This window comes from Eurypyga helias, unplaced genomic scaffold (genome assembly GCF_000690775.1).
Source record: "Eurypyga helias isolate BGI_N326 unplaced genomic scaffold, ASM69077v1 scaffold15477, whole genome shotgun sequence".
NCBI lineage: Eukaryota > Metazoa > Chordata > Aves > Eurypygiformes > Eurypygidae > Eurypyga > Eurypyga helias.
This window is the reverse complement of record NW_010259933.1, coordinates 52,281-74,227: the sequence shown is the minus strand read 5'-3', so window position 1 is coordinate 74,227 and position 21,947 is coordinate 52,281. Positions and strand designations below refer to the sequence as shown.

General features: G+C 47.3%; 1 protein-coding gene across 1 annotated transcript in view; it reads right to left on the bottom strand.

Annotated features, from left to right (window-relative positions):
• Positions 1–202: 202 nt before the first annotated feature.
• Positions 203–21,947, bottom strand: part of EPHA5 (EPH receptor A5) — a gene marked incomplete at its 5' end in the record, with an annotated part of 51,548 nt that continues 29,803 nt past the window's right edge. The window contains 6 exons of the mRNA XM_010154844.1: positions 203–1,266; positions 9,500–9,655; positions 12,949–13,142; positions 17,587–17,736; positions 19,542–19,751; positions 20,572–20,633. Of these exons, the coding sequence (XP_010153146.1) occupies positions 1,161–1,266; positions 9,500–9,655; positions 12,949–13,142; positions 17,587–17,736; positions 19,542–19,751; positions 20,572–20,633 (878 nt within the window). The remainder of the gene's footprint in view (positions 1,267–9,499; positions 9,656–12,948; positions 13,143–17,586; positions 17,737–19,541; positions 19,752–20,571; positions 20,634–21,947) is intronic.

Sequence of the window (21,947 nt, the reverse complement as noted above, 5' to 3'; positions counted from 1 at the left end):
CTCCTTGTGGTTTCTTTCCTGGGCTCCAGGGACAGGGACAAGGCTGCGCTGGGTGATGGCTACAAGGCTAAAGCGGCGGTGCGGAGGCAATCCCGTGCTATCTTGGGGCAGGACTCGATGCCGCGTTGTCGCCGGAAGCCACCCAAAACCAGATGCTTTACTTTTCTTCTTCTGGACGTCCCCAGCCCGCGGTGGAAAGGAAGAGGGGGGTGACACCTTTCGTATAAGCAGACTCCTTCTACCTCATATACATAATCAAACCTTCTGACGGCTTTATATGTCGCTCAACCCAAACAGCAGCAAAACCACAAAGCATCGCGGTAACACAAAAGGGAAACAAAACAAAGCGAAAGATGGGGGTGGGGGAGAACAAACCCAGGAAAGAGACCCAATCTTGTACCTGATGCGTAGCAAACTGTACAGTATATACATCTCCATCACGTATTATCCTCCCAGAAGAGCAAAGGGAAAGAACTTGGTAACACAGAAGGAGGAAACAAAAAATAATATACACCCTGTATTGTATTTGCCATGGAGCAAGCAACATGTTTATACACTAGTCTCTAGAACTGAATGCTGTGTAACAGCATTGGTTTCGTTTCCTTTCTTTAAATTTACAAAACAAAATATCTATCAAGAAATAATCTAATCATATTGCTCTTCAATACACTTCTGTAGACAAGTAAGACTCGAAGTTAAACTTCAGTAAACCGCAGCTTTTGGGAGCCCATGAACGGCTACAAAACTCCTCCGCTCAAGTCAGTCCTTGGAAGTACTACCGTGTGCTGCCGGAATTCAGTATATAAAGGTGCTATATATATATATGTATATCCCATGTACAGACAACATGTGGTGGGAAGGCTTGTTGTCGTCATCGCTGAAGCTTAAGAGACGGGTTAACCTCACGTACAGCAGATTCGTTTCCATGTTCCATGCATCTTACATTGACTTCATGAAAATGAGGACACAAATAGGAAGAAAAGGAAAACTTTAGTCAAAACACTGCTTTAGAAACGCCGCGGCAGAGGCCAACGTCCTTCAGTTATAGAAACCACTGAATTTCCCTTTTTTCTTCTTTTTTTTGTTAGTCAAAATAAATCTCAGGGCTAGTGTACAAAGTGCAGGACCGACCCACTTGAGGAGGCGACTTTAAAACCGAGTTACAACGGCACCATCCCATTCACCAACTGGACTTTCATCTCTTGAAGGCTGTTCATTATCTTCTTCTGGTGACCAACAAGTGTCACTCCCAGCCGCCTCAAATCCCTGTGGGAGAAAGCAGACGTTGGTTCCAGGGACCTCTCAGGCACACGCCGCCGCGTACACCGCGTGCCGCACGCGCCGACGCTGCTGCCAGCGCCCACCTCTTACCGCTGGAGGCTCCCAAAGCCAAGTTTAGTTGGCAAGTTTAAATTTCCCCATGTTTTTATTTAAATTTTTTAATGGCTGACAGCGTTAGGTGATGCGATTTGACCGAGATCACCTCGCTGGCCAAGAAGAGAAGCCGGACAGCGAAGTGTCAGCATCACCTTCGGCCTAGGACTCTGCTGGGCGGGAAATGTCCTATTTCCAAGAGAAAAGCCATGTAAGACAGCCTGCGTTGCAGTTTCCTCTTCTCCTGGGAGAAGCCGGTATTTGATCTCGGGTACGAGCAGTGAGGAGTGAGGTCAATCCACGCTTCCTTCCTCTTCGGACAAGGCAAAGCCAAAGATACACCAACTTCAATCCTAGAACCAGCTCCTACAGTGAGCAGAACTGCAAAAGCCTTGAGCACGGCCACCGCCCCGACGACCCCTAAAGTCAACAGGAACCGACAACGCGAATTCCCTCTGGGCCTTTGTGAACCTTCCCATAAACCCACGTTTGAATTTTTTGGGGGGTAAATACTACAAGCCAAAGGCATTTGTGTTGAGTTCATCTACTGGGTTGCCATTACAGGAAAGCTGTAAAATAAGATAATTTATGTGAAATGCAGAATTAGGAAGAAAGATTGTTTTCTCACGACCTCTAAAGTTAGGTTCATGTTGATGGCGTGAAGGAGGCAATTCCAGGGGACAATTTATCCCATCCAAAGACAGGGGTGGGATAAGCCGTTCCCTGGAGATACTACAGCAGGACCTTGAGTGATCAATGGCACATCTAAAGCCAGGTAAGGCCAAGGGTTATGGCACAGTATAACTAGGAATTTCTTGATAGGAGAAAAAGTTAACCCAAAGAAATTGTAGGAATAAAAGCCCAGCAGAAACATCAAGACAGGTGCATCCGTGTTTTCAACACAAGACACAGAGAATGACAGAGAAGCAGTTCGACTTAGAGACTTGGCACTTTGTCTGAAAACTTCCACTAGACAAACATCAGCCCCTTGCTCTCTACCTCCAGGCTGGACTGAAAAAAGCACGTTTTCAGCGTAGGGCTCTACGGTCTTGCCAATACACGCACCAATCCCAGAGCTGCTGACACCCTGCGTGCAAGTCTCGTAGGAGAAAGCTCTCCGCTGAAAGCCAGAGGGACGCGACCTCCTCAAACACTCAGGTGCTTTTTGGAAACCACGCTAGCAGGGCCAGCGCGTGCAAGGGCTGGGGACCGCCAGCAACACCTGGGAGCCCAATGGTCACCCGAGCGACATTGCAAACCTGTCCTACAGCTCAGAGCACGGCTGCGAGCGCAGGTGAACATGTGCAGCGACCAGCAAAACACTGGGGTAGCGTTGTGTGAGCTACCCACGGAGGTGCACCTCTCTCAGCAGCCTCACATTCCGGACAGAGACTCCTTTGCGAATACAACCAGCCATCCACATCCAAAAATTACACAGACGAACATTGCTTTGGATAAAAAGCAATCCTGAGTGAAGGTTGATACGTTAACACATAAGCTGGTTGGAGCCAAAAGCTAGATCTGTTGGTCTCCAAGGACTGTCACACACCTTCAGCTTTTGATTTGGAAAATACCAGATTTTCTGCTCCAGGCTAAACACTTCATTCCGTTACCGTACTCTTCTTTTTTTTGGCAACCTCACCAATGCATAGGGGAAATCACGACGTAAGGGGCACAGAGCAAGGGAGGTCAATGAGACACATCAACGATGCTCCTTACCTGACAGAGAAAAGGCGAAAGGTGCCGACCTTCTCAGGGGGGCATGCTTTCATTTCTGCCTCCACTGAATTGTGAAACTAGTTCAGCAAGCCGTCTTAATAATGAAGGAAAATGTAGTAATGCTATTGTCACATGCAATTTATTTTATGTACACAGCACAGTTGGAAGTTCGCACCAAAGATCAAAAAAAAAACCCCACCCCCAAAAAACCAACCCGGTATAGGACCTGATTTTTAAAAGAGCCAACATCTATCTTTCGCCTGCTGGATGCTGTTCTGATGGCGATTCTTGAAAATTCAGGGTTTTTTCTTTTCCCAGGAGCTCTTTTGGAAACCCAGCACCATGTACTTCACAGATGTATCATTTCTGATACTCCTGCATGTTATGCAGAAAAAAACACCCTGAAAGTACGAAAAAGGCATGTATGTCTTGGAGTTTCACACGCCACTCCATCGGTCTAATAAAAAAACCACTCACTACACAGGGTTTTTTTTTCCCCTTATAGTATCCCCTTAACTCAATATCCTTGAGGAGCGCCTCATTGATTTACAGGAGAGAAGGAACAAAAAGGAGTTTCTGGTTTCAAGCCATTAGCTGCTCACCAGGGGATCCAGTCTATTTTTTTTTTTCTTTTGGAATATCAAATCCTTTCCTGTGCCAAAAGCATGGAAACTCCTTAGAGAGGTGGAAAAAACCACTTCCAGGAGGTCTTTTACCTCCGCAAAGACGGGCCAGAAGACAACAGTCCCTAAGCCACCTGCTCCCCTAACACAACATCAGCAGTTTTACTCAAAAGCCACCTCGCGCGCTGCAGAGCCGGCAGCAAAACTTCCCAAGAAACACCTGGAGAACACACAGGAGCTTTAATTCCCATCTCTCGAGCATGACTTACAGCACGTCGCACACTCCTGCTCATCCAGTGCCGAAGGACTTAAAGCGGCGTGAGGCAGAAACCAATTTTGTAAAAAATCGGGTCCGCAAACCAGCTGGTTTTGGGACAAAAAAAAATTCCAACTTCTGTGCCAAAGGGCTGCAAAACAACTGTTCCCAAGCTTCGGTCCAGAGCTGCCTGGCTCGCATCACCACAGCCACGGGTAATTTCACTGGGCTCAGCTCCGCAGAGGAGACGTGTGTGAGTATCTCCCGAGGCTCTGCAATAGAAATGAGCAATTCCCTGCAGGAAAAGGCACAACTGAGACCCAGGAGCAAACAAGAGGATCCAGGCTACACCTCGCTGTGCAGCGACCGGCCCCCAGCGCTGGGTTTTGTGTGCACCGCTGCGGCACGGACCCCGGAGATATGTGCTGTGGGGTCCCCCCTGCATCAAAAAAACTTGACCTCCTGCCAGCAATGAGACAACTTTTATTCTTGTTTCAGGGAAAATCTCCCCTTTTCCCTTCTCCTTCATTCACACAGAGCTGAAAACGGACATAGGCAGGAATTCGAATCACTTGCCAACACAGGACTAAGAGGCCGAGCTAAGTTGACCAAAAAGCCAAGGAAAGAAAGGAGAAAATTGGTGTCGGCTCATCCCAAACAGCCCACGTACAGCTGGATGCACGCTGCTGTCTTAACGCCGCCTCGCACGGAAGCCCAGCTGCAACGAGCCAAGGACAACGCGGTATCCCCTTCCCTGCAACACCCTCCATTTTTCAAGGGTTGAATTCACGGTCTCCACGTTGTACGAAATGAATTTAAATCATTTTATTTACAAACAGAACTACTTATACACCATGGACCAGTTTGTCAAACACAGTGTAGACTAGGACTGGATTGTCACATAAAACACAGCCCCCCTCACCAGCAGGTTAGTCATGCAAGCCAAAGGGCCAGGTTCCTGAAAGATCTCCGTGCCCACCAACCTACCACAGACATTCCGTATTTCACCTCCCATCCAGGCCAGATTTCACCACTCTTCTTCACGTGGTGTAACTCTACCACTGCCCGTGTAGACTGGGGCTACTCACGGAGTTGGGTAGTTGCTGTCAGTTTAAATGAGGGGAAAGAAGAACCTCAAAGACCTTCAGAAGACGCTAAAGAGAGAGGAATCCACTTGCTAGGGACGTTTGCATGAAACGAGGACTGAAAAGTGAATTTTTCTTTTAAGAGTTCATCTGCTCTTCGTCACTATTCCTGTCCTGCTTGATTACGAGATGATAACTGGTTTATTCCGGAGTAGACGCAGCATCACAACCTCAGGAATGAGATTTCAGGTTAAGAATAAGCATCTAGAGCAGGTGAACTCTTAAACGCTCTTCATCCAGTATAACTTTTAATAAATAATTTATTTTATTTTAGAAGAAAAAAAATAAATACAATGCAAAGCAACACAGCACATATTATTACAAATATTCAGAGCTCTTCATCTAATAACAAACAACAGGGTGTCCTGAGATTCAGTGAGTACAGATCTTTCAAAAGGTGGAAGGATGTAGTCCATATGGTTAGTAACTGGTCCAGTCAAGGGTCAGACTGAAACTCATGTCATGGATCTATCTATTCTTGAGTTTTGTCCTGGTAAAGTTATTCTTGCAGTGGATTGAAAGAGCTCCAGACACACTCAAAGTCACTAGGTGGTCCACAAGTTTAAAGAGCAGGTCTGGTCCACTGGAAAAGTTGCCTTCAAGTCTGATATCCAGTTGGAAAGAGGGGGTGGAGGGTGAGGCTCCACTTTTCACAAGGTGATTCGTCCCTTTGCAAGAATTAGAGCTAAATGTAGAAATCACTCTTTGTTTGAACACATACATTTTTCAGGTCATTGCTTAAGCAGGCAGAGCTCAGGACTTGGGGTGATATTCATCAGTTTTAGCTTTTTAATCTTTTGCTGTCAGCAATTTGTCACTAATACTACTCTTTTCTGGAATAAATGCATCAAGCCGTTGGTTTGACAGAAACCAGGTGGTAATCGGGATTTTGCTTTGCATGCCAGGGAGGGGTTTAAAAAAAATTGCTGAACATCCACCATCTCAACCAGGTTCTGCCAAGAGGCCACGAGCTGGGTGCCCCCAGTCACCAGTCCCGTCAGCGTCACGGCCAGCTCCTCCTACAGGGCTACCTATTTTTTTCCAGTAGATTTTAGGAATTATTTACATTCATTGTATTTTTTTATTTGCAGTGATCATCCAGTTCTCCTTTCTCCATCTAAATTCCACACCTGTCTCCTACGCCGTTTGACACTGGGGAAGATCCGTTTTGGATGATATTTGAAGGCAACCTCTGAAGTTGTACAGAATGTTTTACTGATGTCATTTGGGGAAAGCAAGCTACTTTCAGATGTTCAGTTCATCTTTTCACCCGATCCCCCCAAGTCCCAGCTCTGGAATATACCAAACAGTTGCCTCTATTAAAAATGACAAGGAACATTGAACCTGAATTCTCCTTTGCAGAGTACAAAATGGTTTGTTGTTCCCTTTTACGAGGAGAAAAAAAAATGAAAACCTCCAGAAAACCATAACCCTCAATATATTAACCTTCAAAGATCTTTAGTTGTCTGCTGTTTATTTTCTGGAGGACCCACGATAGTCTCAGCTGAGCCCACCCCAGGAGCCATTGTTCTCCCTTACTTTGTTGATTTTAAGGGCAATCTGCCCGTTTACATCAGCCTGAGCACGTGGTTCAGGTCTTCAACACAGGACACCTTTCCTCCTAACCCACTGCGACAGCTTCTCCTTTTTTAACAGCTGAGAATCAGGCCTTTTGTCTTTTTTACTGCATCTGAGAGGGATGAGAGCAGTCTTCATTTGGATGGCTGGTTGGCTTTTTAAGGAACCTTCCACAGTTTTCCCAAAACCAGACCCAAGTAGGGTCAAGCCTTCTTGCTAAGCCACCACTGCAGTGCGAAGGGGCGTGGGCTGAGCTCTTCAAGAACCAGGCCTGGCTCCTGCAAGCCCCTCTGCCCAAGGCAGCTGGGTGGGGGGGATTTATTTGTCGGCATGGATAACTAGCTAGTTGGAATTAGTTCCAACCTTTTTTTCAGTTTTGGCTGAAACGCAAAGATGGATTCATGAAATGTCTCCTTTCAGCTTGAAAAACCAAACCCAAACCCCAGAAGCTCCCCGGCATCAGCTCCGCTGCTGGAAAAGCCCGGAAGAAAGCAGAGGCTGAGCAGCTCAGACATGCCGTCTCCTCCGGGGCCAGTAAAGGACCAGAGTGGGATGACATTTGTGCTATAGAGAACAGACTGGGACCTGCCAGAGGGGGCCCTAGAGGCTGTTTGCAGCTGCTGAGGGTCAGAGCATCTCTGGCAGCTATAATCTTATTTAAAGACTTCTAAACCAACTTGCCTTTCTGGCTACAACCGTACAGATAATGGATTTCATGGTTCGCTGCCAATCGGAAAAAACACGCTGAAGTACTTTTTGGGTAGCCTGAAAAGGTTTTGGGGGATACTTTTTGAAATTTCGGGACTATCGAAGAGTAAATATAGGGAAGTATTTAAATTTTTAAGTTGAATTAGGGAGATAATTTCACAATGCGAAATGTTGCGCTGAAGAAAATGGGAGGTTGGGAATAGTTCTGCGAGCAGGATGGGGTGCTAAGGCTGTCAGCACAGAGGGATGCTAAGACTGTTTAAAGCTACGTAAGTAAGTGAACGTCTAATTTACTGTCAAAAACGACCATTAATTTGGGCTCGAACTCAACATTTTCTCTGATCCAAACCAATGCATTTCACTTCTGAGCATTTCTTTTAGAGCTCTTGAAATTGCATAAAATTCTAAAGAGGAACAAACTGGCAGCTTTTGTGAAACCTAATTTTCTTCTTTGATATGACTAATTCAGCCGAACAACAACAAGTCTGTGATACGTTTTAGACAATCTGCATTTCCTACCAGAACTTGTTCTGGTTCTAAGACTGAGGTGGCACAACAGAGGGGAATACTCTAACGTTTTAATTTCTCTTAAATTACTGCCTCGTCCTTTCCCTCCTCCTCCTACTCACCCTCTCTGGCTAGGTCTTTCTGCCACGTGCACTCTCACCACTCTGGGGATGGATCTCTTCCTTGCTCAGCGTTTGTAGATCATCTGTCTAAATGGGGCCCGTTTAGACAAAAGGCTGGCGTTTCTGGGCACTGCCATATCAGACAAGTAAGGAACCGTGGAGTCCTCAAAAGCCAAAGTAACACGGCATGTAGTTGCAAGACTAGGATGGGAAACCACACGTAGGAGCCTCAGGCACCCAAACAGGGATCTAGGCAGAAATCCATGCACCCTGGCTCCCTAGACAACGGCTAGAGAGGATCTAACCCCTATCTCAGGGTTTCATGTGAGTGCCTGAAGACAGACTGCATGAGTCCCGGTGTAAGGGACAAATACTGGTGGAGCAAATAAAATCTGAGCGAGGGCAGATACGCTCCTGCACTCCCTCCACGCACCTAACAAAAACAACTCCACGGAGATGTTACCCACCTGCATCATGTGCAAAGGACCTCCCACCCTGTACGGTGAGCTCCACGGCAAGCCCTGCGGAGAAATGCTGCGGGGTGGGGGGAGTTCCCTCGTATTCCTAACCCTCGTCACTGATTCTGTATGTGCGCTGCCAATCTGCCTGTGGCCAGAGGAGCCACGACCTTCACCAAAACAGCACAGAGCGTAATTCTTCCCATTCTGCCTTAACGCCTGCAGTAAACTAAGCTCAAATTAACCCAGCGAGAAAGGCAGGCTTTGGGGCCAGCTTGAGTAAGCGGCAGGAGGACAGTACAGACGTAATTACACAAGCAAGGCAGGGAATTAAAGGTGGAGCATTACAAATCAGCAGCCCTGAGGCATTTACCAAGTCACTTGAGTGCTGTCACCCCAGCTGCAGCCATACCCGCAACGTGCAAAAACCAAGGGCACATTCAGGAGGAAGAGTCTCGGCCAGGGAGCCTGTGCCCTAGAGCTGTGCGTTTGCTGATGCTTTTCTGGAGGCATCGACTGTATCTACACTTAGTTCTGTTAATGCTGAATGCTATTTCCACACCTTACTGGGCTCGACTGTCCACTCGGTTAGGTCCAGATCAACTCTGAAACCAGCTCATCCGGTGTAAAACCTGTATAACTCAGCGGAGACTCTCGCTCCTACACATTTACTACTAGGGTGAGTGTTTTTTTATGTGTCAGTAACCCCAAATAATCGACTGCTTTTATGTCGAGAGGATGGCCAGGCAATTATTCAAACTCAAGCATTAATTTCTGTGACTAAAGGAGCCAAAGTACCGGCTGCCAATGTAGCGACCATAAATTTTAGTCTTGCCTCTGCTCGTTATCATCAATACAGATGCTAAAAGAGAAACTGCTGACTGCAAACAAAGGGTCATGATTTCCCCTCTGCAGCCTCATCCCTAAATATTTTTGAATGGTTTGGTGTGTCGTCCCCGCCCCCTGAAATTCCAACAAATGAGGTGAAAATTATCTGGGCATTACTCACTCTAGGGTCACCTGAGCCACAGCATCCATTGAACTGTATCCGTTCTCCATGAAGATCTCCGTGTATCGGCCCATTTTGATGGCTTCCAGCCACTCACCCACCGACCTGTAGGCACCACTCCCGACTGGACTGTGCTCTACCAACAGATTTGATACTCTGAGGACAAGCAAAAACAGGAAGGAAACAGGATCAGTATCGAGATGCACCCAATGTGGCTCAGTTGCTCACATTTTTACAAAGTAAAGATGATTTGTTGTGTTTTCAGTAATTCTGTGGCCAGCAGGACCAGGGCAGGGATTGTCCCTCTGTACTGGGCACTGGTGAGACTGCACCTCAAATCCCATGTTCAGTTTTGGGCCCCTCACTGCAAGAAAGACACTGAGGGGCTGGAGTGTGTCCAGAGAAGGGAACGGAGCTGGGGAAGGGTCTGGAGCACAATTCCTGTGAGGAGCGGCTGAGGGAGCTGGGGGTGTTCAGCCTGGAGAAGAGGAGGCTCAGGGGAGACCTGATATCTCTGTACAACCCTCTGAAATGAGGGTGCGGGAGGGGGGAGATCGGTCTCTTCTCCCAAGTGACAGGACAAGAACAAACGGCCTGAAGTTGCATCAGGGGAGGTTTAGGTAGGATATTAGGGAAAATTTCTTCATGGAAGGGGCTGTCAGGCATTGGAACAGGCTGCCCAGGGAGGTGGTAGAGTCACCATGCCTGGAAGGACTTAAGAGACGAGTTGATGTGGTGCTCAGGGACATGCTTTAGGGTAGACTTGGCAGTGCTGGGTTAATGGTTGGACTGGATGAACTTAAAGGTCTTTTCCAACCCGAACAACTCTATGATTCTATGATTGCTGCAGCCTAAATCCTCCCAGCAGACTTGATATGCGATGTATCAAATGTACCACTTGACCTGTAACTTCACTCCCTTTTGAGTTAGTTCCTGCCATTTCTGGTCCTCACTGCAAGCAGAAAGAGGAGGAGAGGACTAGCGTCCATCCCCGTTACCTCTCGCCCACAAGCAGACTTCTCTTCCATCAGGCTCCCCCAGCTCCCTCTTCCTTTCTTCACTTTCGCTCCTCCCGCTCTGTTTTCCTCCTCCTCCCTTAAAGTTCATAATTAAGACAGCCCAGAGCACGGAAGCCAAACCCAAATTACATTTCCCAGCAGCGGCCATCGCTGCCAGGTTGCCGTTAACACTTCAGGGGCTGATCCCGCGGAGTCGGGTGGGGATCTGGGATGCGGGCAGCATCCAGCGAGCCCTGCAGAGAGCAGCAACGCTCCAGCCACGCTCCCAGCCCTGAAACCAGAGGTAAAATCCTGCTCCCTCACTCAAGACCTCACCGCCGCAATCGCTGCCTGCTCCGTTATGCCACGCACGGAAGAAGCAATTCAGGCAAATAATAACCCTTCACCGCTGCAGAAACACCGATACAGTACCTGGCACAAGCGACCCGTGCCACGTACAGGTCCACCACCCTACTAATGATGCGCAGAAAGCAAAGGGGGCTTGTCCAAGGTCAGCCAGGAAAGAAACTGGATTCGTCCCCTGCTTTGTAAACCAGGACATACGGCTAACATAAGCCTTGCATAAAGATTATTACCCACAGGTTAAAAAAAAATGGTTTTCTGGGTCAGCCTCTGACGGTGAGAATTACACTTAAAAGACTTTCAACTGGAAGGAGAGCTGGGATATTATATTATTATAGCACTTCAGGAATCTTCATATATTTTATGAGCACATTAGTATTATTTGTTTATTTAATAGCAATGCTGAAGGGTCCAATAAAATGTGAATACTTGCAGTACCAAGAGCATAATGGCTTCCCATAACATTTTATACACATGAGGAATTCAAAGCTCCTAAGTAATCATAACGAGAAGTGGATTTTCATCACTAATGTCAGGAGGTACCTACTGATATGCACACGCTGTAATGTAGAGAGTGACTTCCTCCCTTATTTGCATTAATGAGAATTTCCATAAAGAATACATTACACATATAAAAAAAATCCTTTACAGCTGCTGTATGTTGAAATTATGATTCATTTGGAATTACTATGGTCTGGGCATGGCAATCTATGATGATAGAAACACAGTCCCAAAGCCTGGCTGTTCAGGTGCTCCATCCACACCGACAATGCCCACACAAGCTCAGGGATACGATCAGGGAATAAAACACCAGCAAAGTGCTTAGCAGCTCAAGGAAATGGTTTGCTGCCTATTTTACTCTTTTCTGGCGTAACAGTTTGGTATAAAAGAGTACACGAACCCACTGCGTAACAGGACTGGAAAATGACTGTTCTGATCTGAAAATAAAAGAGGAACGGTGTATTTTGCGTTATCATAAACCTTTTCCTGCAGTTTGACTTGCTTGGAAGGTGCGGAGACGGGTGGGTCTAAGCTCACAACAGTACATCTGCTTCGGCCCACACCACCACTCTAACCTCACCTTACATCCCTTTCATTCCTGTCCAAGGAAAATTACACGTCTGCTTTCCTCCTCCGAGAATAAGCTTTTCTGAAGGGCCTCTTCCAGTGTTAATCAGGGGAATTCCACTGCCATCAGTGAAGCAGCGATGATTTATATTCATCACTCCTCCATGACCTTGCAAGGGATCGAGTGATTAGCAACACAGATGGCTCAGAAGTAATACTTGTGCGCTTACAGCGAAAAAAGAAAAAGCCTCTCCAAGACTCCAGTATGGTGGACACCCCAATACTAAAACTCATTAAAAAGTTATTAATCTCTAAAAAAATACATTAATCTCTCTTCCTCCAAGTGCAGTTTTATTTCTTGACCGTATTTACCTTACTTGCAGCCATGCAGCTATTCAGATTCATGTTGAATTGCACACCGGCTGTTCTACTCACTTCATGTGGTTTTAGCAAATGGTTTGTGTACGGCTCTTGGGGAACCACAGAGATCCTCTCGCGATTACCAAGACTGTCGGAACGGGTGGTGGTGCCTACCACACCTGGGAACAGCTGGGGGAGGATGCACTTGGACATCCATGGGCTTGGCACAGCCTAAGAGTCTTCCCAAGAGAACGGTCTTCATCTGTATTACCGAGATGAAGTCAACAGGCAGATAATTTGAGCAGGATTTACTATCTACTCCATGCACTCAAGTCTTGCCCTCTCTAACCCTGGGGTAGAGCATGAGTAGCTTTATCATGGACTATAAATACCGACGAAACTCCCGTTTCTGAAAGACAGGCCACAGTCATTTTCTTTGTGGCAGCAGCACTGCATTTATAGAGTAACTGAATTCCTCACCTGCCTGCCAGTTTCGACAGAAATAGCTGATTTGGGAAAACTCCCCTGGACATAGTGAAGCTGGAGGAACATCCACCCGCAGACGAGCGCAGGCTAAATAGTAAGTGGTAATTCAACCCCAGGGGCGGGACTTCAGGCAAGAATCTGGCTCTGAGAAACGGCTCTGGCCCGAGTTCGTACCTGCTCGATGCATTAACCAACGTCTTCAAGCTGCTTGGGTTACGGATGAGCTTGTCCAACATGCTGACAATTTCGTCAAACTTGGGCCTGCTGTTGCGGTCTTTCTGCCAGCAGTCGAGCATTAGCTGGTAGAGAGCAGCAGGGCAGTCCATGGGACTTGGCAGGCGATAGCCTTCCTCCACGGCTTTAATCACCTACGGGAGACAAAACACCGGGCTGATGGGTTGCTTTCTTCCTAAATGCAAATCGACTTAAAACAGAGAACTTCGAGACCAGAAACAGGCTCACGCAAAACCCCACTGCTCCCCAACCCTGCACACAAGAGGCAAACCCCGTAAACCCCACTCATTTTCATATTTTCTATGGGATGGGTCGAATAACTCTATTTTTGGTCACTGCGAAACGAATCTAGAAAGCCAAGGCACTGGTGCATCCAGGGAGCCAGATCTCAGGCTGTGCTCGGTCAAAGCTCAACCGAGGTCTGTAGGTTACATACCAGGAAACCCCTGGTGCCTAATCCAAGTCCACAGAGAGCAGCCTATGGGGATTCCTGGCATCTTCTTGGAGTACAGTGATTTTGTTTATTCAGATGTTGGCTGCTTTTTAAATGAAAAGGCATGTGCTAGACCACAAATTTGTATTACAGTAATAAAAGTCTGACTGTATTTCAAAAGAGACTTTGAATGCTAATTGATGGATGGATTCAAGGCAGAGGCAGAACAACCATCTCATATATCATTCAATACTGTCTGGGTCTCGGCGTTTCTTAGTGTGGCCACATTTCTGCCAGGAATTTAAAATGTCAGCCCAGGAGTATGTAAATTAAAACCAGGGGAGGGTTTTTGCATCGATTTCAAATACAAACCATCTATGGTTCTGTATCTAAAACAAGTGGCACGCACATGTGCTGCCGGCCCTCTTGAAAGGCAGAAATGACTAAATGAGGGCAGAATTGAAGAAAGCAACTTGTTTTCCCCAGTTTGGGGCAGATTTACAGCAGGGCTCCAAGCCCAGCAGTTCCCATTTTGAATCATTAAAATTTTCAGGAGAATGCAGCTCGCATTTCAAGCCACAAGGGTCTGTGACCATGCCAAGACAGTCTGGACGGCCCATCTTCACACCCTCTGCTCCCAAGACTCCTTGACCAAAAGGAGCTGGAAGCAGCTATTTGCTACGCGGAAAACCACAGCGCTTCGCTGTTGGACTCCAAGGACTGCCTCAGATACCGTTCATTCTAGGCACCATCTCAGGATCTGAAAACATCGTGTGTTTAAAATCAAGGCTCTGCGGTTAGCCTGGAAGTTGTTTTCTTCATCTTTAATCCTTATATGAACAGTATGGGAAGAGCCGTGTCAGACTGGCATTGCATTTCAGAAGGCTCCAAAATTTAGGACCGCCTGGATCGCTTTCAAATCGTCCTCCACCTCAGGACTTTTTGCCATGTGGAAGAGCCCCAGGAATGAGCTGGGCTGGCTGAGCAGCAGTAGCGGGAACCTCAAACTCCCTAAGGATGTAGTGAAGAAGTTAGGCGAGGCTCTGCAATCTTCTCCAAGGGTAGCGAGCACATCTGAAGATCCAGCCCACAAGATCTGCCATCCTTTTGCGCCCATCTAGTATTTCTTGTGCCGGCGGGGCAGTTGCACAGCTCTCCACCCAGCCTGCACCTGCAGAGCAATCTCTTCTACAGCCTGGTTTTTCCTCACAGCATCAAAAAGAAAGGCCCACCACGCTATGCTATCCACACTGTTCTTCACCTCATGCTCTTCAGCTGGTCCTTGACACCAAATTTGCAGCTGCCCTATAAAAAAAAACCCTCAGTGTGGCACGGCCACGAGAACATTATTTGCCATGTCCGTGTCTGTATTTATAACAATAACGGATCATCCTCCAGCTGTAGCAGAAAGAAAATAGTAGCAAGACAGGGAGCAGACCATCTGGCACCAGCTCAGAATATCTGAACTACATCTGCAGCAGGGTTATGCATGTTTGATATTCCTGGCAGTAACATCACAATCAATAGCGTTAACTCAATTTACAGGATGTCGTTCGTTCCGGCGATACAAAGTATACGGTATCAAAATACCACGAGGAGGCAGGACGCCGAGATACACCCTTGCATCTGAAGGTGCCCTGGGGGTCTGGCAATAAGAGGAGCAAGAGAATGAAACAACGAAGAGCAAGTCACCTGTAGCCCCCACAATACTTAAAAAACTAAGGAAACGGCACACGTGCTGTTCCATTCATTGGTGTGTACTGCTTTTTAAGACTTGAAGAGCTAAAATTTGCACCTACAAGGAGGCATTTTGGTCCCTGTTCCCTTTCCGGACAAGCACTACTCATGGATTGGGGTGACTGAACTGGATGTTTGGGAGACGATGATTGGGACAGTCTATTCCAGTAAACCAAAGCAGCACTTTTAGCTCTTAAAGCCACCAGCCTGCCGACTAAAAAGCAACCACTGTGATCATTTAGGTTTATCAACCTGTGTAACACAGGCCACAAAACTCCTCTCAACAATTCCTGCATCAAAGCCTTATCTTGCGGTCGAGCAAAAGCGTATTTTTAGAAGGCCATTCAGAAACCAGCACGACTTCAAAACGCGGCTCGTAGCCTTCGACATTACAAGGCTGCCTGCAGCACTGCACCTCCTTTAGAGCGAGCCGGTTGCAGCATCGTGAGAACCAGTCAGCTCACTGCTGGCTGTGCTTGCAAACGATGTGCTTTAATTACAAGCCACGCAACGAGAAATTCATGTGCAACCGAGTCTGAAATTCATGTGAACAGAGCCCCGTGGTCCTCCGCATGAAAGCCAACGCTGTATCTACACCGCCGATTCTTCTGCCAGCACAAGGAGAGGAGGAAAGAAGAAGAGGAGGCCTTCAGAAGATGGAGAAGGAAGGCATAAATTGCATGAGAAACATTTCTCTGCCACAGCACTGAATTAAATCTCCTAAGCTACCACTATCCAGGCACTTGCCACCTACACACAGGCAGAGAAGTAACCCAAGCAAAGCCTGAGCAGGAACTGATGCTCACAAACATCTCACCAGTCCTCTGCTTTCTGCTAAACCAGCCCCCCATCCACTTCTTCCCAGGTAAGTGTGAAATTCACCCCGTGCCCCAAAGTGCACAGAAGCATTTGGGTTTTTTGGAACAGTTCTGCACCCTGTGGATGTTTATAGCGTTATGATCCAGACAAGGGACTCCCCTGGCCACGGAGCGTTATTTCACTGGCACCAGTCTGAATCTCAGCCTGGCATTTATTGAACAGCATCTGTGCTCCGCCAGTGCGTCAGCATTAAAGACAGTTACAGTGCTCAGTGGGACCGAAAAAGCTCAATTGCTGCATTCTCCGCACAGGCTGTGGAAGAGTCTCTGTGTCTGATTGAGATAAATCCCTGTGTAGATACACGCTGCCTTACCAAATTCCCTGCAAACGTGACAGCCTCAGCACTGCAGAAGCGGCGGGGCACTCATGCCAAACAACGCGCTCGTCTCCCTGGCAAGGAGCACGGTGTGACCGTCGCAAAGGTCCCGCTCGTTTTCACGCCCGGACTCAAAGCGGAATGAGACCGCAGCCAGGCATGACAGGTAGGAACATCCGCTGATGGCAAAGGCCCACGGACAGAACACGGGAGAAACAAAGGGCTCAGCCAGAGCCTTTGCTGCTGGTAAAACGGCAGAAAGCGATGGGGATGATGCTTGAAAAAAAAGGTGTGTTTCTTCCTGCATTGCACAGCTGCTCTGAGGACCCTGTGTGCCCCCTGGGGACCCCGACCTTGTGCACTAGCTGGCCTCCTCAGAGCCCTCCACACGTCGTGGTTCTCGGAGATGCGAGGAGGAAGGAAGAGCCCCAGAAAATCTAGCAACCCCAGGCTTAAATTTTTTTAGCCTTAGACAAGGGCAGATGTTTATGGTGAGTTCAGGGTAGGAGGTAGTCCTGGGATCAGAGCTTCAGTCAGGAGGAGGGGTGTCCCCAGGCATCTCCCTGTTTGGATATGCTTTGGAGGGTGGCCTTGAGGTCAGAGGCACTTAAGGCCAGAGGCAAGGGCACACAACTCTAAGGGTGCTATACAAACAAACCACAAGAGCTTGTGTTAGCACGGACTTAAAAGATGTGCACAACAGCAGCAAAACTGTGCTCTTGAGGTCAGCAATGCAAGGGCAACCGAGACGCAGTTCTCCGGACCACTGTCACTCGATCAAATCACACCGCTTTTGTGCAGGGAGACAAAGCCTCTGCCACGACTCTCTTGAGTTTCTGCTTTACGTGGCAGCAGGGGTTTGAACACACAATTGAAATGCTGCCAGTTATCAGCATCTATCCCCTGGCAGACCTTTGTCATTAAGCGGAGGAGGGACGGGCTCCAGCTCTAACAGCATTAGTGAAGCTCCAGCGGTCTGCTGGGGAAGCAGGCTTGCCTCTGTGCAGACACATTTCCCTCTGTGCACAGCCTGTTCTGGGCTGCTGCAAAAAAAAGAGCATCAGATGGGAGAATCAGTGTTGTCTGGCACGGGGGTGCAAAGCCATTTTTACAGCGGGTCTCCTCCTCTTCTCCCCATCCTCCCTCTCCGATCGCAGAATGAACGCCGAGCCCTCCCAGGTCCCACCACACGGCAGCTCTCGCACGTGCTTACATCTTGGTTTGTCATTTCCCAGTAAGGCCTCTCGCCGTAGGACATCACCTCCCACATCACAATGCCGTAGCTCCAGACGTCGCTGGCCGACGTGAATTTACGGAAGGCGATGGCTTCGGGTGCTGTCCATCGGATGGGGATCTTCCCTCCCTGGAAGGAAAAGACAAGGAGAAAAAAAACCCCAAAAAACAGATTGCAGAGGAGGGCAGAAAACATGTGAAAGAGGACAAAACAGCACTTCTTAGAGCACCGAGGGATGTTATTTTCTCTCTGGAAAGAGACATCGAATTTTAAAGTAAATCTGTTTGACAGCATGGGGCCCCTTTCCACATTATCTCAGCCCATAAGCATTTGTAGGCTGCCTACTAATTGGCTGTCCTGAAGGTTTGTTGTTTGAATGCCGTTTGAATGCTGGGACATGTATAGGATCAACATCTCAATTATGTTGCACGGGTTGGTAGGGGAATACAGCTCCTGCTTTCTGAGAGCGAGCGGGGGAGGAACAGACAGCTCTGAAGCCGAGCAAGACTTTGATCTAACGAGGGCTTCATGCAAATTGCTGCGGAAGTAATGTCTTTTTTTCCCCTTCTTTATTTTTTTTTTAATGCGGTCCCGATCCTGCAGTAGCGGGCACAGAAATCGGTGTGTGCAAAGACCAGCCTGCCTGGGCTCTGCTGTGGGACTGCAAATGATGCCACAGCTGTCAAATGCGCTCTGCTGTCTCCTTTTCCCCTCTCTACCATTTCAGAAATCAAACTTCAGACCAGCTCTGAGAAGGAAGAGGGGAGGGAAAGGGGAACTTGGATTAAGAAATGCTTTTTTCATTGGGTTTAAAGAGTTGTCTCCCTTGATTTATATCAAAGTATATTTTACTGTGAAGTCCCTTCCTCTCGGTGGTGAGCTAAATATTGGAAGGTCTCCCTGAATGCCCCCTAACTCTTCGTTATTGGAAAAAGGTAGATTTTGGAACATATTTTCAAAGCAAATTTTAAAAACGTCCCTTCGTCCGATAATTATTTATTCACAGGCTTATCGGCACATGCCTTAAGTGAGGGGCCAGATGCCCTGCAGTGCCAATTAGGGCATGGCAGCACGTTGCAGCCGCAGCAGGGCTGGCCAAGAGCCCTCCAACCTGCAGGGAGGCCCCGCTCCAGCCGTGCACCGAGCCCCGTCGTGGGGCCGTGACTGCCAAGAGCTGAATGGCCTTTCCCAGATCTCCGCGGGAACTGGGAATGTGACCCAGAGAGCTCCCACCACCCATAAAACAATGCCTTTGGAAAAACACGCCAATAGGACATGCCCAGCTGTGCCAATCGCTGCCATAATACTGGAGATTCTCTCCAAGCCTGTGCTGCTGGGGATGATGGGTCCTGTCCATCCCCTCTCCACGGTGCTGGGCATGGCCTTGCGCTGGGATGGGCAGGCTGATGCCCTGAAAGGATGGATCAAGGGTGGAAAGGGGCAGACACTGAGGCTGGAGCAGCTTTTTATCAGGCTGGGGGAAACTACCCTCAACAGGGTAATGTTGATGGCAACACGCTTCGTTTGCAATGGGCATTATACAGTTATCATTGTTTTTAAAGGGTCAAATTGTCCAGAGGACCGTGGCTTGCGTGGAGCTAGTCCTACTTCCAGACATGCATGGGTGCCTAAGCAAAGCACTTGCTCTTGCTCTTTCCTCCCTTTGGTACTCACCAAACAGGACAGAACAGAGCTGGGAGCATGGCACCTTTGGACTCAGGTGCCCAACATATTCCTTAAGTTTGGCCTTATTTGGCCAACCCCACTACCAAGATTTTGTAAAATTAACCAGTTAACACCTGGCCAAACCTTCGTGCACAGTTTAGAGGCTCTGGATTTGTAGAAACCTCTTCACTAGAGAGCCTGAATACCAAAATGTGGCAGGAAAGACATTTTTCTTCAGCACAAATCCATTGGGTATCCTCATAACTCACCCTGGTTGTGTATGCCGCTTCGGGGTCATCTTCTAGGACTCTGGAGAGGCCAAAGTCTGACACCTTGCAGACTAAGTTGCTGTTGATTAGGATATTCCTGGCGGCCAGATCTCTGTGTACGTAACCCATGTCAGACAGGTACTTCATTCCTGACGCGATGCCTCGCAGCATCCCGACCAGCTGAATGACCGTGAACTGCCCATCGTTCTTCTGCAAGAGGAAGGAGACGTTTGATCAGCCCAGAGTCTCTGCACCCTCAGCACTGCGTGCGCGTGAATAAAAATGCAAAGGCAAATCTCCAGGGAAGAAAACCAGGGAAATTAATAATTCATTACTCTCATGCTCTGACCATGAAGCTTTTCAAAGTTTCACTGTTTGGATTAGACTCTCTGGAGACAAAGCTAAGGAAATGTAGTTCTTTTAACTGGAGATCAAGGAGCGAGCTATTTTCGCTGGTGACTGATAAAGAGACCGTGACTGGGAGTGAACACTTGCAGTTATGTGTGTAAAGGCACTGGGGTGGGCTGTCTCTGAGTCAGCCAACTGAACGGCACCAAGCTGCATGGAAACCTGACCTGCGGAGGTCGATGTGTCAATATTTGGGGTTAGGGGCTCTTCCCCGTGTTGCCACACCGCATTTCTAACCACTTTCCCTTATCCTCCCTTCTCTAGTTCTTACGCTTCACGGAAACTCTCTGACAAGCCTTGGCTTTGCCATGACGCAGTGTGGATGTGCTCTCGAAACACACTGGATTTTGCAGGGTAAGTTAATCACTTCCATGTAGCAGATTGCCTTCTCAAATAAACATAATAGCCTCCAATTTATTCTTATCTGTTTGTATCAGTGCACAAACCAGGTCCTTCATGATGCTGTATAAATATAGATCAAACAGATAACTGAGCTACTCCTGCCTCCAGACAGCATCAACAGCTGGACCAGCACTCAGCAAACATTTTCCTTCATATTAACCATCTGCAAAGAATCCAAACTTTAACCAAGGTCCCCTGGAAAAAGGATCTAAAGTATTACCTTTAAAAATGTATCCAGAGAACCGTTCTCCATGTATTCAGTCACTATCATTACTGGCTTGCCTGGGGAAAAATTGCACAAGCTTGTTAGCAATTTATTTAAAAAACGGGAACAATAGTAATATATAGATAGAATATAGAGCCGGATGATGATAAATTTTGCCAGAATGCATGCAAAAATAGGCGAATCAGGTAGGAGGGGATGAAAAGTAATCCCGTAGCATAGGTGAGGTACCAAGCCCTAGAGTGTTTAGGTGATGCTGGAGGAAGAAGTTGCAAGCTGAGCCCAGGTAACCTATGCACAACCTTATCCTCGTCTCCATGAACAAGCGGAAAGCTTGCAGAGGCCAAGTTGCACACAGCGACCTCCTCGGACTCTTCCCTATAGCTTCAACACCCTGACGTAACGACAGGAGCCCAACACGAGCACCCAAGATGATCTGCAGTATCTATCTGAGCTTGGCAGCCCCCAAAACCAAAGCAGGAAAGGATGGATTACATCCCTTGTAATTCAAGCAATCCCATGTGACTACCCTTGTAAACACATCTGGAAGTACGAAAAGGAATACTCATGCTGCAGAACAAAAGCGAGTTAAGAACGGAATGAGTGCAAGCAGAAATCAAAATAAAAGTTCTTAACAAAAGACCTGGTCTCCTATTGTTGACAGGAATAATAATGTTTTTCCAAATCCATTTGATTAATTTTCATGCCCGAGTCATTTTAATGGTAATTATACCTAGTTTTTGCTCAGCTTTTATATCTAATTTCTCGCTAGCTTGCCACAGTGACACAGCAATAATTAATGTGGTGTGCTCCAGCCCTTGTAAATTCAATGAAATCTTAGAAGAACATGTAAATTATTTTTTATTTAAATCAATTTCCATTAGCTAGCATGAAGCGCAGACAAAAGAGGAGCTGTCAATTATTTTTAAAGTGCATTATAAATGTTTTTCATAGAAATGATCAACGAGAGCTGCTGCTTGTCGTAACATGCGCACGAAGGTAAATGCTCCTAAAAATCAGGGCATGTTCTACCTCGCAGATTGGTCTTAATCTTCTCCCTTTCGCGTTATTTGCCTAATTTACCGCTTAATTATCTACATAACAAAGGTAATTGTGAATTTGTCAATCACAACACTCATTGTTGTGCAGATACTACCTTTGCAGCACGAGGGAACTGCGCTGCTTCAATTCTTTAAAGTTAATATCACAGCGGCTGCCTGAGCTCGAAGCTTGCCAAAAGTATTACTTTTGATATGAGAAATGCGCCTCAGGGCCATGAGAGAAATCACTGAGTCCCAAAGAAAACAATGGGCCACATCTTCAAGGATGACAGCTGTCTGTCTACAGGCAGGAGGGAGGAGAGATCTTGGGTG